The 16,571-nt window shown below is 41.1% G+C and overlaps 1 protein-coding gene across 3 annotated transcripts in view; it reads left to right on the top strand.

Moving 5' to 3' along the window:
• TPR (translocated promoter region, nuclear basket protein) overlaps window positions 1-16,571 on the top strand; it is a 60,694-nt gene that overhangs the window by 23,806 nt on the left and 20,317 nt on the right. For 2 of the 3 annotated variants that reach the window (XM_090048344.1, XM_090048345.1), the window contains exons 23-38: window positions 1,210-1,362; window positions 2,694-2,810; window positions 4,455-4,658; window positions 4,771-4,955; window positions 5,431-5,578; window positions 6,602-6,739; window positions 8,904-9,035; window positions 9,329-9,459; window positions 9,859-10,069; window positions 11,049-11,198; window positions 11,999-12,197; window positions 12,825-13,030; window positions 13,551-13,612; window positions 14,573-14,781; window positions 15,104-15,376; window positions 16,222-16,370. In XM_090048344.1, coding sequence (XP_089904470.1) covers window positions 1,210-1,362; window positions 2,694-2,810; window positions 4,455-4,658; window positions 4,771-4,955; window positions 5,431-5,578; window positions 6,602-6,739; window positions 8,904-9,035; window positions 9,329-9,459; window positions 9,859-10,069; window positions 11,049-11,198; window positions 11,999-12,197; window positions 12,825-13,030; window positions 13,551-13,612; window positions 14,573-14,781; window positions 15,104-15,376; window positions 16,222-16,370 — 2,667 coding nt within the window. The remainder of the gene's footprint in view (window positions 1-1,209; window positions 1,363-2,693; window positions 2,811-4,454; window positions 4,659-4,770; window positions 4,956-5,430; window positions 5,579-6,601; window positions 6,740-8,903; window positions 9,036-9,328; window positions 9,460-9,858; window positions 10,070-11,048; window positions 11,199-11,998; window positions 12,198-12,824; window positions 13,031-13,550; window positions 13,613-14,572; window positions 14,782-15,103; window positions 15,377-16,221; window positions 16,371-16,571) is intronic. The other variant, XM_090048346.1, reaches the window with a different exon arrangement.

Here is a 16,571-nt window from a genome sequence, read left to right as displayed (position 1 = left end):
AGTAGACCAATTAGCTCAGTGATAAAGTGTCACAGTCTATATGTTCACGGGCATTAGAGGACAGTAAACTAGTTAATTCCACTGTCAGATGGTACTGTCAGGGACAGTACTATGTTGTGGTGGGGTACTTTACTGCACCAAAATGCATGTGTAGATGCTGACCATGGGCACATATATTGTGCCTGGTCAGCTCAGCTAGCTGGTGGCCTGCTCTGCCCTGGCATGTGTAGATGCTGCACCCGGGAGCAGTTGACTCCAGCTTCATCTGCTCTAGAGCTTATTGCATAGCATTAATCACGCATGTGGATGTACCCAGTCTCTCACATATATGTACCTCTATCAGTCTTCATAGTCTGTGTTCTTGTATTTAATTTTTTTTGTTTTAATGACTGAATGTAAATTTGAATTAAGACTGGAGTTTGTGCTAAAGTGTGGTTCCCCCTCCCACCCTGGCCTGCATGAAAAGAAAACGCCCTCAGGAACAAGGTAAATGTATTACTGTGGCAGGATCATTGGAAATACAGGCATTGCAAACCAGCATGAGATAACGATAAGCATACCAGATTCAATGGATTAACTATCCCTCAAGAAACAAAATCTCTGTAAGCATGGGCTAAGGACACATGCATGTTTTCTTCTATCAAGTACATTGCTACCTAAACTGCAGATATACCCTGTCCTCAAATAATTTCAGTATGTGTCTAAAACAGTCGGTTAGCACAGTTCTAATATAAAATCTTTTATCACCAGACAAGGTTATGTATTTTTCTATTAAAATTGTGGCATTGAGCTGTCTTTTACTGAGCATCCAGTTGTCTTCCCCCTCCAGTATTTTGTTGTTGCAAACACTGCATTATGGTGCAGTTGTTTGTAAAGTTGAATCTGGAGTAAACAGCCTATTATTTAGCTGGCGTATGTTTTAAACGAGTTACATGAAACTGGGCTTTAATATTGGATTACTTTCAAAATATACATTTTTCACCATTTATCCATGCTTCTGTTGTCATCCAATAACCATTGGATTGAAATGGGAGAATACATATCTTGATGTAAAATGGATATTATTTGAATAATATCTGTGAGGCATAACATCTACATTCTTGTGTAAGAAAATGGTTCAATTTAAGCAGCTTTTGTCATGTATTTTGATATGCACAGGTGTAATTAAGTTATTACTTTAAACTTTTGCTGTTGTGGCTTTTGATGCAGGTGACAGAAGAAGTTCGTGCAACTGTTGAAGTCCGTCTAAAGGACTCCTCTGAGTATCAGGCCCAGCTGGAAAAGAAGCTGATGGAGGCAGAGAAGGAAAAACAAGAACTTCAAGATGAGAAACGTAAAGCTGTAGAAAGCATGGAGCAACAGGTACAACACATTGGACCTTCGCTTTTCCTATAGATGTCCTTCACTTTTTCTATAGATGGTGTAAAATACATTTTTGCCAGTTGTGGTGTTTAGTGCTAATGCATTATGCCTTTTTTTTTTACAGGAGAGTAGGTGAATTCGAAGGACATTAAGTGGATATAATGTATTAAAACTTGTTTCTATTCTCTTGAACTTTGAGCAGTGCATAAAGAGAAGAAAATTGACATGTCAGCCAAAACCAGCTTATTCTATGGGCGTACCAAAGCGTGAGCAGTCAGGGTAGCTCCAGTTATTCTAATCACAGCATTGCCTTTTTTGCATGATAAAGACACTGTTCCATGTGCACATCTACACATGCATACATTGGGCTGTCAGGAGGAGGGAAAAAGGACTAACAGCTTGCACTGCCACTGCTGACCATGCTAAGCTCTTGCTGGTCAGCAGCACCACTGAAAGAATTGGATAAGTCTAAGGAATCATCCCCAGGATCCCTGGGTTTTCCTGGAGAAGAAATCTGGGATTGAAGGGGAAATCTTCCCATCAGTTCTCCCAACCTGTGCATGGAGCTGGAGAAATCCTGCCAGGCTAGAGCAGACCCTGGGTCTCCAGAGTAGCAGCAAGGGGAGAAGGAGGAAGGGGTTCCCCCCCACCCCCACTCTTTCCTGCACAAGCTCAGGGAGCTGGGGACACTGTCTGGCCACAGTGCTGCTTGGCTCCCTCCCCCCAGTGCTCCAGTATGGCAGGGGCATCCCTACTTATCTGCTCTGAGTTCACATAAGGGTTGGGTGGGGGTGGGGCGGGTATTTCTCCTGCTGGGTGCTGCTAGGTAGGAGAATGAATGTAGGGTTTAGAACTATGCAGGGGCAGAGGTTTCCTCCTTGTTGTATTTTCAAGACTTTTACACTAGAAATGGAACAATGCACCCTGGGATGCTGGAGGACCAGGAAATTGCTGTCACACAATGTATTCCTTTCTACACATACAAATTAAAGCTGGATAACAATCAGCTGTAAATGTACATTTTCAAGGTCTGACTTTATAGTTAGTTGGAGCTTTATAGCTGATTGTAGCTCATTAGGTGCTTCAATGATTAAAGGCCCAGGTTGAAGGGTACAATAACTTGTATCCTTCAATGTATGACATCCTAAAAAAGTAAACCATGAATAAACCAAAATCTTTCAGAGGTTTTATTCATTGGATTATAACTGCTTTAAATGCATACCTTGATTCTCTACTTCATTTAAACATGCTCAAAGCTCTTACTAGTTCACTGTGTCTTAAAATACGCTCACAGTATTCAGTATTGTGTACCCCTGCTCTCCTTCTTACAGCTGTCTGAACTGAAGAAGAGCCTCACTGCTGTGCAATCTGAAGTCCAGGAAGCTCTTCAGAGGGCCAGTACAGCCTTAAATAATGAACAGCAAGCCAGACGAGACTGTCAGGAACAAGTACGTTTAGACTGTTTTAGGTGCATGTAGCAAAAATGAGAATCCTGTGATGAGAGGAGATTTGCATATTTGTTTTTGACATGCAAAGAAAATAGAAAAAGTCCTTTTCTGATTTGTAATTTAATGTTTTCTTCGTGTGTGTACAAGCTGTAGTAATTATAGGGAGACCAATAGTTTTACCAGTCCTGTGAAAGATAACATTATTGTGAAGTAACTGTCTATTTTTAAAGTGGATCTTGGTCCTATTTTATTTTTTTTTTTATATCTGTTTCTATTCCAAGTAACCCTTTTTTAGATAGGAGGAAACATTCCAGGTTGGCGCTAACCTGAATTGGGAGTTTAATTACTAGCTTTCCATGTCTGCCAACACTTAGACTGAATCAGTCTTTCTCTGATTTCCCCGTCCCCCCCAACTCCTTTATACATTTCCGTCTCCACATTTGACTTCCAATAGAATTGGCAGAAATACATGATGGTTCTTGTATCTTAGCAATGCAGAATTTAATAGGAGAGGACTGATGGGAAGGTATCTGAAAAGCTCTTGGTCTTCAGTCTACTGGAGTTCTACCATGATCCTTGGGTGAATAAGCAAGGTATCTTTTTTCAGAGTCTTTTCAGGGTAGGGTGTTTGCTCCGGACCACAGCAGTCTTGGTTGGTCTCTTGAGTGGCCCCCAAAGCTATCCTAGACATGACTTCTAAGGTAAAGGGAGCCCTGGCTCCTCCTCGCTCTGAGATCCTGGTCTTTCTGTCCTTTACTGTACCAGGTTCTCAGTGACCCTGACACAGGGAGCTAACATTTGATTCCGCTCCTGAGAGAGAGACTTGACCTCTTATTGAAGAAAACAAGTGCAACCTAAACTTCCAAGCAGTAAACAGGCACTGTTTCAATAAAGCATTTAATAAGGCAAAGGCTGCCTAGCCATAGATTCTCTCTTTGCCCCCTTCTTCCCAAAGGGTTAAGCCATTCCTCTGTGCCCAGTCCAGGCCACACAGGCCAGAGCACCTCCAAAGATTGCCTCACTGTTCTCTTTCCAGTCTTCCCAATCCCAAAGCTGGTTTGCTGGTCTCTCTCCAGACCCTGTCTTCAGACTGTCCCCACCAGGAGCTGACACCCTTCTTGTCCAGCCAGCCCATCTGTTTTCATGATTATTTCCATCTCTCCTGGACACCTCCTGGATGTTACCTGCACTCTGCACCTTTCTTGATGTGTCGTCAAAGCTATTCCAGTTTCTGTAAATGGATAGGTCTGCAATTCTGGTTTCGTTGTTCCTTTAACCCATTCCTTCCCCATGTACTAACTTTGTAAATCTGGCACACAACATTACAACAACATGAATACATTTAAAACAGAAGTATTAGGATAAAAATCAGACCTCCTAAGGTTTGTCACATCTCCACAGGAGCAAATCATGCTTCTGCCCTTTGGAAATGTCAGTTGAAGAATAAAGCATCTTTTTTGAAGTGGCTTTGATTGTATTGTGGTTAGCTGGTTTATTGAGAGAGATCAGAGAGGACACATTTTAATATAAGAGAATTTTACCTTATTGCAATTGTGACCTTTGTACAAGCACAAAAGCTGTCAGAAATATGTGATAATTTGATAAACTTCAGGAAATAAAAATGTTGTTGCCCTTTTCCTGCAGGCAAAGATAGCTTCACAAGCTCAAAATAAATATGAGAGGGAATTAATGCTTCATGCAGCTGATGTTGAAGCGCTACAGGCTGCTAAAGAGCAAGTCTCTAAGAATGCAGCTGTAAGGCAACAATTAGAGGAAGCTGCTCAGAAAGCTGAATCTGCATTGCTGGAGTGCAAAGCTTCATGGGAAGAGCGGGAAAGAATGTTAAAGGTAGATTTTTGTTTTCTCTTTCAATTTCCAGTGGCTGTTTTGAACTGTACAGATGTTTGTGGTTTTCAAACCCGTGCACTATGGTTAAACATTCACATACTTTTTGTTGCAGGATGAAGTGTCAAAACTTGTCTCTCGCAGTGAAGACTTAGAAAAACAAAATAGATTATTACATGAACAACTGGAGACTCTGAGTGATAAGATGGTGACATCAGTGAAGGAAGCAAACCCAAGTGCATTGAATGTTTCTCTCAATGAAGAAGGCAAATCACAGGAACAAATCATGGAAATTCTTAGGTAACTTTGATCCTAGACTATTTCCCTTAGTTTTTGTAAATAAATTCAGTTACCAAACTGATTAGTTGGTTTTCATGTCAAGTCTTGGGACTATAAAAGAGAAAAATTTGGATTAATTTTTATTAACCACTTTTTAGGTGAGTGAAAGGTGCTTGCCCTGATTCAGTAAAAGGCAGGCAGGGTTGCAACTTCTTACTGCTTTTCAGTATAATATGGAAAAGAGAGAGAACAGGATTTGGTATCTCTGGTAAACACTGAAGGAAAGATGTTTTCATATAGCGAGACCTTTTCCTAGACTAGGCTTAGGGTTCTTGTGTCCTTTATTTATTGGTAGATATTAGGAGTTCCTTTTGGATCTTTTTAATCAGTTTCCATATCTTTTGTCTTTTTAAAGCACTGAGACATCAGCTGCTTCATTTGAGAATTGCATTATCCTCCACTCTTCAGTTCATTGCACCTCCTTTTCTTACTGCAGATTTATACGCCGAGAGAAGGAGATTGCTGAAACTAGGTTTGAGGTGGCCCAGGTGGAAAGCTTGCGTTACCGTCAGAGGGTGGAACACCTGGAAAAGGAGCTTCAAGAACTGCAAGACAGTCTGAATGCTGAGAGAGAGAAGGTGCAGGTGTGTACATAACCTGTCCATTACTGGCTAAAGTATCTTCTTCTGTACTCCAGTCTTTCTACCACGTGTCTGAAAGCAAATAATTTTAGAAAAATTCAGTTTGAGGCTTAAATTTAGCCCATCTTGCTGGCCGTATTTTTATAACCCCATGAACTTGTTCTCAGAAGCAATAGAGCAATTGTAGAGAATAGATCAGTGTTTCTCAAGCTTTTTACACTTGGGACGTGTAGTAAATTCAGGGCATCCCTTGGAAAATGCTAGCTCATTCCCCCTTGTTTTTCAACTTCAGAAAAATAATAGAACACTTCTATTACAAAAAACTCAGACCACAACAGGTCAGAATATTTTAACAGTGTGGGTTCTTATTTGAAATCTCTGGGTTTATCTTGTGAATCATCATATTTACACACCTGACAGTGTTAGCAATGTGTGGCACCCTGCGGGACCCTTGAAAAGACGTCAAGGCACCCCAGGGTACTACAGTGTAATAGATTTAAGAAAAGTAGAATATAAGTGCTTAGATGTATATACTGAGAAACTTTTGTAAAGTCCAGTACTTCTGTAAATATTCTGATTTGATTTCCCCCCCCGTCCTTATTTGCTTTTGTTCAGTAAATTAAAGAATGCAAGGATAGTTTTCTGTTGTGGTCTAATGCCAGTTAAAATTGTGTACATGTGTACAAATGCTTAAAGTTAAACCATAGAGTAACAGAAAAGAGGGCTGGAAGAGACTTCAGGAGATACTTTAATCCAGTCCTCTCTGATCGAGGCAGGATCATCCCTATCCGAACTATCCATGCAAGTCCTTATTTAATTTATTCTTCAAACTCCACAGTCAACACTTTCACACAACACCAAGAGTATGTTGTTGTAGCCTGTAATAGATAAAGCAGGGAAGCAAGGGCTAGCCGTGTCTTGCCACTATAAGAGTTGTTCAAATACACTTGAGAGAGCCAAAGGAAGATGGCCATGCCCTCCTGCTACAGAGGAAGGGTTTAAATGATTTTTTTTCTGACCTAACAGGTAACTGCAAGGACAATAGCTCAGCATGAGGAACTAATGAAAAAGACTGAAACCATGAATGTTTTAATAGAAACAAACAAAATGCTGCGGGAAGAGAAGGAGAGGCTTGAACAAGAATTACAACAAATGCAAGCAAAGGTTGGTGCTGAGATTTATTATGAAGGTTTCAGACATTCATGTGTGTCACATGAAAACAAATGAAATTAGTGTCTTGCTTAATTGGATATAACAGATTGCTAATTATCAGGGATCTGGGTTTTCTTTCACTGTGGAAAAACATGGATTTTGTCGTTTAATGGGGAAAAACACAGGAAACTGTGGGTTTCCCCTTGCAGACTGGCGGAGTTCCAGTCTTCAAGGGGCTGTTTGGGACTGGGGGGAGCAGGGGAGAGCAGTTGGAGGCAGGGGGTGCTATGTGAATATGCACATGCATGTAGGAGCCTGAGCAGCTCCTGCAGCTCTCTCCAGGTATATCTATGGGGGCAGGGGAGGGGGCAATGTGGCAGGGGGATGTGCCCCCCCCAAACTTTTTTGCTCATAGCAGGGTGCAGGGCTGCAGCTGGGCAAGAACAGCTCTGGGCAAGAGCTGCCTCCACGGCCCAGTGGGAGGGACCTGGCGCAGCGGGACACGCCCGTGCCCCCCCCCCCCCCCGGCTGCTGCTGCCAAGGTGAGGTACACTGCAGAGGCACGGAGCTGTGCCCCCACTGCTGCCAGGCGGGCAGCTGGTTGCCTCAGCTTGGTGGCCATGATGGCGCAGCATTCGATCCTGTGCTGGGTCCTGTTGGCTGGGCCAAAGTTCCTAGCCCAGCTGCAGCCCTGCTGTGGAAGCAGAAATCTGGGGGAGGAGGGTGGGGGCATGCGCCCCTTCCCTCTCCACTATGTCACCTGTGCCCACACCAGCCTTCCTTCCCCATATCCACCCCATTCCCCACACTCACCGCTTTTGTCACATGCTCAGGGGCAGCGGGGCAAGAGCGAGGGGTATCAGCAGGGCAGGGGAAGGGTGGGGGGGCTGTGGATGGCTGTTTAGGGGCACCAGCAGGGCCAGGGGGCTGTGGGTTGAGAGTGAGGGGTGCTGGCAGGGCCCAGAAAGCTGTGGGTTGCAAGTGAGAAGCAACAGCAGGGGCAGGGCACCAGCATATTGGGGCTGCTCCATGCCACAAAGCAGCGTCAGGGGGGCAGCTGCAGGTAGACCCATGTCCTGGTGAGCAAAGGGACAAGGGGAGCTCTGATTGTTTTATGATTAGAAAAAAAAACAACAAAATCAAATGCCACAGCCTGTAGGTTATTCACAGTTATAGTGATTGAGGCACTGTTAGGCTTCCAAATTGCTTTAAAATTGTAAATATATCACTCAGCTGATACCTGTGTATATATAATGGCATTTCACTAGTCATGGAAAAACACAGATCTTGGGAGATTTAATCAGAGGAGTTGAGATTTTTAAACAGAGAAAACCAGGATCCCCACTAATTACAGTAACTGGTGGGTTGTTTTTTTCCTCTCATTTCATGCACAAATGAAAAAAATATTCAGTGCAATATGTTCCAGGATAGACCCATTTGCCACAATGAAAGATTTAAACAATTTAATTCTTGGTTCCTATTGAATCCTTGATAAGGAATGAAAGTTAACACAGGGATAGTGTTAATCTACAGGCCATAATGTAATCTAACATTGGAGGGAGATGCTATATTTCTCTCTTCTCACAATAGTCATGTTCCAGGTAGACCTAGGAGTCTGCTCTCTGTAGCTTTTTACTCCCCCTCCTCAAGAAAGGAATGGGAATTTCAGTTTACAAAGACTTCTACGAGGTCTGTGAACAAAAAATTAGATTACATCATCTGTCTAAGCTTTTATTTACACTGAACTTGGCCGCAGAGCAGCCTTTAAAAGCCCTGGAAGGGTTTAAATTGATTGTCACCTGCGCTTGTGAGTTCACCAGTACTTGCAGCTGGTCAGTAAGGGCATTTATACACATGGTCCAGGAAGCGGGAGTGGGGCGTTTAATTAGAAAGCTGCTCTAAGTATAATGCCCCGAACGGCAAGTGCATCAGCGTCCCCGATCAATTGAGTCTGCTCTGATGCTCAGAGCAGCCTTGATGCATGTGTATAGGCATCTGCAACACAACACAAAGAGAAGGGATCCATTAATTTTCACCTCTCTATCTCCCTACTGATTAAAAAAAAAAACAAAACAATGACTCATCTCCTATCCACAACATGATGACACCAGAATGGAGGTGTATGTTGATATCGATTTTTTTTTTTTTTTTTTTTTTTTTTTCCTCTTCCCTCCAGGTACGTAAACTAGAAGCAGATATCTTGCCTTTACAAGAATCTAATGCTGAGCTGAGTGAGAAAAGTGGAATGCTGCAGGCAGAGAAGAAACTACTGGAAGAAGATGTTAAACGTTGGAAAGCCAGGACCCAGGTGAGTAGTTCATCTTTCCAAAACAGATATTTCCAAGAAAGAATGTTAGTACTAATCAATTGTTCTAGCGCATGAAATGGGCTGGAACAATTAATTGTATTTGTTTTATGACACTTCTGTTTATAAGCCTTGAATTTATAGCATAAAGTGTCCTATCCCTAATTTAGGATGCTGTCTAAACTAAATTGAATACAATGGAAAAGCAACACTTGTTTAACAGCTTGTTAAAATTCTATAGGGCAGAATGTTTTCTTATTGCAAAAATGAACTCATTCAGTTTATACATCTTACAGCATTTACTGAGCCAACAAAAAGACACTGATGTTGAAGAATATCGGAAGCTACTTTCAGAGAAGGAGGCAAATACCAAACGCATACAGCAGATGAGTGAAGAAACAGGAAGGCTTAAAGCAGAAATAGCAAGGTATAGTATATAAAATCATTGAAAAACTTTTTTGGGAGTGGGGGCGGCTCCTAGAAGTGTTTCATTGCGTAATGTATATGACAGTATCTGGAAATGGAATTCCTAGCTCATTTTGTACAAATATTATATTTTCAGTATTTGTCCAGCAATTTAACCATTTTATTACTTATTTTCTTTGGGAACAAATTTCAGTCCAAATATTAACCAAATGACTCCAAATACAACATTTTAAAATATAAAAAGCAAAGAAAAATATAGTATTTTAGCAAGCCATGTGCATTTGATTTTGTGAATTATGATACTGCATAGCACAGCAATATCAGACTGCATTCCTTCTAAAAAAAAAAAAAAATCTCAAATATGTTAACATGCACTCTTCCTCCAATTTTGGTATTTTAGAGCTAATGCATCCCTGACCACAAGCCAGAATCTCGTTCAGACTCTCAGGGATGAGCTAACTAAAATAAGAACCGAGAAAGATAATCTTCAGAAAGAGCTAGACGTGAAAGTGGCTGACATACAAGAAAAAGTCAAGACTATAACACAGGTTAAGAAAATTGGGCGCAGATACAAGACTCAGTATGAAGAGCTGAAAGCAAAACATGACAAGGTAAATGTAAATTCTGATGGTGAAGTTCAGCCAGTTCAAATAGACTTTTAAAATGAACCCAACTATATAATACTGGTTATAATTTCTAGTGGTGCCACAGATGCATCGGTCCGATATTGGATCAGTACCAATATAAAGAAAATTGTCTCTATTGGATATCAGCCTGTTTGGGCTAATAATTTAGCCGATAGATGCCCGTGCTGCAGCCACCCCAAATGTCTCTGCAACTGTGCTCCCAGCCCTGCACCACCACCCGGCACAGCCCTGGCTTTTCCCAGCAGGTAGAGGCGGGGCATTGAGCTAGGGCTGCACAGGGCTGGGAGCAGAGCTGCAGAGACATTTAGGGTGGCTACAGCTGCTGGAGTCCACTCTGAGCCAAGCGCCTGGCAAGAAAAGCCCCGCGCAGCTCTGGCTCTGACTCCACCCTGCAGCTGCATCCTACCCTGCTCCACGCAGATCTGGTCCCCACTGCCTCTGTCCCACATCCCCCCGCATCCCCCGCCCTGGCTGTGCAGTGCCTACCTCTGACCCCTCCTCACTGGGCTTTGATCTGCCCTCCATGCCCCTTATCCCCTTTTATCACGCTGGACTTACCACCTGATGGTAGCTGTATCGGATCAGTATCGGCAGATATGTCTCTTTAAATATAGGCTGTCGGTGCACCCTTAATCATGTCATGTGATCCTTTAACAACAAAACAAAAAGAAAAACCTAGTGATGTTTGACATTCACTTGCTTTCAAAATAATAATGGAAGGTTATAATGTATTCTAGCTTACGTTATTATACAACTTGTTCTTTTACAGAGCCATCATAATGTGTATATTTTGTGTTTTGCCTAAAACTTTATTGATAATCAATGCGCACATGGCAGTATTTTATATATAATATGCATTACTGCATATATAATACTGCCTTTCTGCATTCTGCTTCTTTCCAAAGCAAAAGCCTTCACCCAGTATCACTTTGAAATGTTTCAGGTGGTTGCTGAGACATCGGCTCAGTTGTCTGCAGAACAACAACAAGAACAGCAGGCCTCTGTTCAGGAAGTACAGGAGTTGAAAGAATCTCTTAGCCAGGCTGATGTGAAGACAAAATCCTTGGAAAGTCAGATAGAATGTTTACAAAAGGTAAGAATAGACTTATTTTATCGTCTACAATACATACTTTTTCAAAGCAGTGCGTCATACTGGAGATTATAAATGGGCATCTATAAATGTATATAAATACCTGCCCCATACACTTTTTTCACAAATGGAGAACAAATAAAATGACTTGCATGTGATTTGGCTCATTGGAAAAGATTAGGACTCAAATTCTTTGTTTCTAACCCGGTGCTCAGTCTATATGATGCTATTCCCCTGAAATCTTTGTAAATAGGGATGAAAAAAGTTCAGTGTAAAAGCATAGCAGGCAAGGCTGGAGTGCAGTGTCTCGGGGAGTGTCCGTGGGGGTTACATTAACGCAGTACGTCGGTATTGTTGCATCAAGGTTCACTGGACTTTTTTATTTTGCCATAACACTGTCATCACACACATTCTATAGTGCCTTTTTATAGCAGTGGTTCTCAACCATTTTTTGTACCAGAACCTATTTGTAAACATCAATGGCCAGTGCCAACCCAGTGCCCCTCACTCCTGACCTGCTGTCCCCTACCCTCAGGCCTCAGCCCCACACTGTGTGGGGCAGGGGGTGGGTGTGTAGGACATGGGAGCCCCAACCATCCCCTTGTGGGCTGGAACTCTGACAGCCTGCAAGGGAAAAGCCATGGTTTTCTCCTTTAAAGGATAATCCATTTTTAACATCTGTTGATCCATTTTCAAAGTTTGTTCGCAACCCTTTCATATAGTCTTGGGACCCACTTTTGGGTTGTGGCCTGTGGGATGAGAAACACTGCCTTTTATAGCTATACTACATCACTTTTCTGTAGACTATAGCAGAGAAGGAAAGTGAAGCCAGGAGTCTACAGGAACAGATTTCTCAAGTACAGCTGGAACTTACTCGTCTTCATCAAGATCTGCAAGAGAGAACTACTCAGGAAGAACAGCTCAAGCAACAGATAACTGAGAAGGAGGAGAAGACTAAGAAGACTCTGCTGGCTGCCAAGCAGAAAATAGCACAGTTGGCTGGTAAACAATCTTTCTCTTTATCTTGAAGTTTTTTGTTCTGTTTTCATATTAAAAATTGACCTTGTGGACATGCACCCTGGGCTGAAATTTATTAAACAGAAACTCCAAATGAAAACTAGCATTGGTCCATTTTCGTAAATTTTACCCAGAAGGATTATGTAAACTGAATTCTAAAATTGAATGTAGCTATTTCTTGAGGAGATATTTCAATTATATAGTTTGGTAAGCATTATTGAAAACTATAGAAAGATCATGTGGTCAGTAATCTTGCGATTTTCTTGGATGACTTGAGTGGTAGTGCCAGCCAGCTCAATATCAGGCATTTATTTCACACAGTACACTAGTACAAAGGAAATACCTTTTAGCAATTTTATTATTAACGGAAGCGGGTGGGAATGACCAGTGCTAGTATCTGCTTCTTGTTACAATAAGAATCAAAGGATTGGATATTTTATTTTAAAATATATCATTCTAAGATACCACAAATAATTAATTTTCTCTTTTAAAATGTGTTGAGAGATTTAGGACTCTTCGGAGTATTACATTTAAAGCAAATTGTCCTTAAGTGCACAAAAAAGTGTAAGCTATTTTACTGTGAAGATGTTGAGTTCCTTGTTGCTCAATTAGGTACAAAAGAACAGCTAACAAAAGAAAATGATGAGTGGAAACAAAAGAACACTGCATTAGAAGAGCAGAAGACCGAACTGGAGGTGCGGATGAGTGCTCTCAAATCACAGTATGAAGGTCGTATATGTCGGCTGGAGAGAGAGCTAAGAGAGCAACAAGAGAGACACCATGAACAGAGAGATGAACCACCGGAGTCCACTAATAAGGTACAAGATATGTGAAGCTTTTGTTAGCTATATTATGTATAGTGTACATACATTACACTCACCACCCCAATACCAAAAAGTCACGGAAAGAAGGAAAACAGCTTTTCAAAGCATTTAGAAATTAATTTAGAAAATGAGTTCCAATGGGATTCAAGCTTCCTGACTAGGATTTACTGCAAGAGTTTTTCACACATTGCTTCTCTTGTGTTCCTGTGTGCAGAAAATGTATCGAATATGGCACTTGAGAGGTTTGGTCCTGCTGAAGTGTATTCTTTCTTCCACTAGAACAGAATTAATATATATCATTTTGGGCTTTCTAATTTATCTCACAATACTTAGGAGCAAGCATGAAGCTTGGTATTCTGGAAAGTCTGCATGTGGAGGAATTGAAGGTTTGGGAGAATTGCATGCTGAAGTGGTCCTCCAAAATTGCAATTTTTAAATTGTTTTAGAAAGCCTCTTAGCTTACACTTTGGCTGAGAAAACATGCAACTCAAAGGAATGTTTCTTTTTTTGATAGGTTTCAGAACAGCAGCGGCAGATCACACTCAAATCTACACCAGCTTCAGGTGAAAGAGGAATGTGAGTTGCAGGGGTTTTTTGTCCAGTTGCTGTGTCTGTCCTTTTTAGTTGTGAACTCCAAAAATGAAAAAGACGTTTTGATAGAATTTTGTTCAACAGCTCTAGGAAGTTACTAACTGGTTTAAGGCACCTTAATGCTAATGCTGACACATGGACTGCTTCTGAAGCAAATTTTAATCAGTTAAATAATTTACTGCTAAAGCGTAATATTTAACCTTAAAGCCATACAGAGAACTAGAACTATCCTGTTTTAAAGAATTAAAAGCAGTTTGGGACACTTAACCAGCCTCCAAAGTGTTCCACAGTGTAGGGCTTCAAGGTATTTCTGACCTTTTTTTTTGTTGTTGCTAAGTAAAAGCAAACTGTTCTGAAAGGGAACTTGAATGAATAAATGGAAAATAACAGAAGATAAAGTGATGTCAAATAAAAGAAGTAAACATGCTTTAAAATGGAGAATAGTTTTGTTTTTGTTTTTTTGGTTTTCTTCTTTTTGTGTCACCTTTTTTAGTATCTTTTTTGAATTGATGATCTCCCTTTAAAGTAAGGCCTCTAACCTTGAGGTATGACTAAAAATCATTCCAGCCCCTATGTAAAAGACCTCCCTGTTTGAGCATGTTAGCTGAATGCCGCACAGTTAATGATGCTTCTTTGAAATGTCAATAGAATATTCACAAATTTTAAATTAAATAACACCTTTGTAAGCTGATTGAGTTGATGAGGTTATGAAGAGGTGTCACTGAGGGCCAAGTTTAGTCTGCAGAACCCATTTCAACCAGCCGTGATAAGAATGCTCGCTGAACAGAATTACAGAGGTAACTTGACTGTGCCATGGCTTATTTTAAACATTTTGAAACACTAATATCCACATTTTGATATTTTTTTTACAAGTATATCAAATTCAGTCTTTGAAACCTGATCTCGCTGGTGTTTGCACAAATAAAATCAGTGTCTTGTTTCCAGTGCTAGCACTTCAGATCCTCCAACAGCAAACATTAAGCCGACTCCTGTTGTGTCAACTCCAAGTAAAGTAACTGCTGCTGCAATACCTGGGAATAAGTCTACTCCACGAGCTAGTATTCGTCCGATGGTTACTCCTGCTACTGTAACTAATCCAACTACTACTCCAACAGCTACAGTTATGCCTACAACACAGGTGGAAACCCAAGAAGGTGAGTTTTCCAAATGTAATGCAACCGTCTTTGTTACCCTTTAAAGGGATACATTTATCTTGGAATCTGGTTAATTTTGGAGTTAAATATCATTTCGGTATCCCATGATCTTGATTTCCCTCCAACGCTTGTTTGAGCAATCGTTTTAATTTTTTTTTAAAAACGTTTTCTCATTTATTCCTGTGGAAAACAGATACCAGCCAAAGTAGAAAGAGACTGACTTTATAAGAGAAATTTGAATCTGATTACCTACTGTTTTCTAAAGTGAAGAGAATATCTAATAAAATCAGGGTAATTAAGTATGCTAATACTTGCCTTTCAGCTATGCAGTCAGAAGGACCTGTGGAACATGTTCCAGTCTTTGGAAGTACTAGTGGGTCTGTACGTTCTACTAGTCCTAACGTCCAGACATCTCTCTCCCAACCCATCTTAACTGTACAGCAACAGACTCAAGCTACAGCTTTTGTGCAGCCGACTCAGCAGAGTCATCCTCAGATTGAGCCAGCCAATCAAGAACCATCCCCCACCATTGTGGAAGTTGTACAGAGCTCACAGATTGAAAGGCCCTCCACTTCTACAGCAGTGTTCGGTACAGGTTGGTTTCATTTTCTAGTAAAAGGCATTGAGGTATTGAGCCTCTTCAGATCTTCATCTAAGGTTTTTGGCCCCATTTTATCCCTGCTACAAAAGTGCTGCCCTTTTAAATTTGAAGTCAGTAGATGAAAACACAGGTAAACACTAACATGCCCACGTAGGCTCGTGTTTTAATTTTAAACTTACTTGTTTCAAAATTTGTATGATTACCTTTTCTGCCCCCCTCTATTCTTTATTGGTTTGGTTATAAAGTTGTAGAGTTCTCTATACATTGTTGACTAAATTCTACAAGCCTCTAGTATAGTATAGAAGAGCAAACTAAAACAACTGAACAAAACCTGGCATTGTATCTCTACTCATTCCACACCAATCTAAACCTAAATAAAATTAAAAAAAAAAAACAATCTTTTACTGCTATATGGAGTACCTGTTGCTGAAAGAGCTGTTTACATGGGAAATATGTACCCCCTTTAAAATTATGGGGTATTTTTAATTGCCTTTGTTACCCATTCAGCTGTGGGCAATCAAGCTGTTGATTGGAAAAACAGCTGAAAACTCAGGCAAATCAATTGTCTTAATTGTACCCTACTCTTAGATTTCGGGTTCTGCAAAACTGCAAATGGGAGCCAAGTCCCTGAAGGTAGAGATGAAGCTGAAAAGGCCCTGCTGGGCTCAAACCCAGGAGAAAATCTTGCTATTCCAGTCCAATCCTAATTGCTATGATTGAGTTTAGGGTGAGAAATAGTGTTCAAGAGAGGTCTCACACCATTTGATTGTCTTCCAGTTCCCTGAGTACTTTTGTGTAGCATAGCACTTTTGAAAGTAACAATAAAGGGTTCTTTCAAGTTTCAGCTACCCCAAGTTCTTCATTACCCAAGCGTCCACGAGAGGAAGAAGAGGACAGCACAGTAGAAAACTCTGAACAAATTTCAGAAGAGACAGTGGATGTTCCTCTTCCGAAGAAACTGAGGGGTATACAAAGAGTGGAACCTGAGGTTTGTAAGAATGGAAAATATTATCAATACGGTAAAAGCTGCGTTATCTTACAAACCGGCATGCTCTACTAACTGACATGCCAATCGATGCGGTAAAAGTGAAACAGGAAGTGCCCACTGTGGCACTTGAAGTTTTTTGCCGAGCCCTCGCGCCCCAGGGCAAAGCGGCCTTTCCCCAGTGTGCCCAGGGCCTCCCTCCCT

The sequence above is a fragment of the Crocodylus siamensis genome, chromosome 5, assembly GCF_052110815.1.
Source record: "Crocodylus siamensis isolate JL-2025a chromosome 5, ASM5211081v1, whole genome shotgun sequence".
In the NCBI taxonomy this organism is placed as follows: domain Eukaryota; kingdom Metazoa; phylum Chordata; order Crocodylia; family Crocodylidae; genus Crocodylus; species Crocodylus siamensis.
This window is presented reverse-complemented; position numbering and strand designations above follow the sequence as displayed.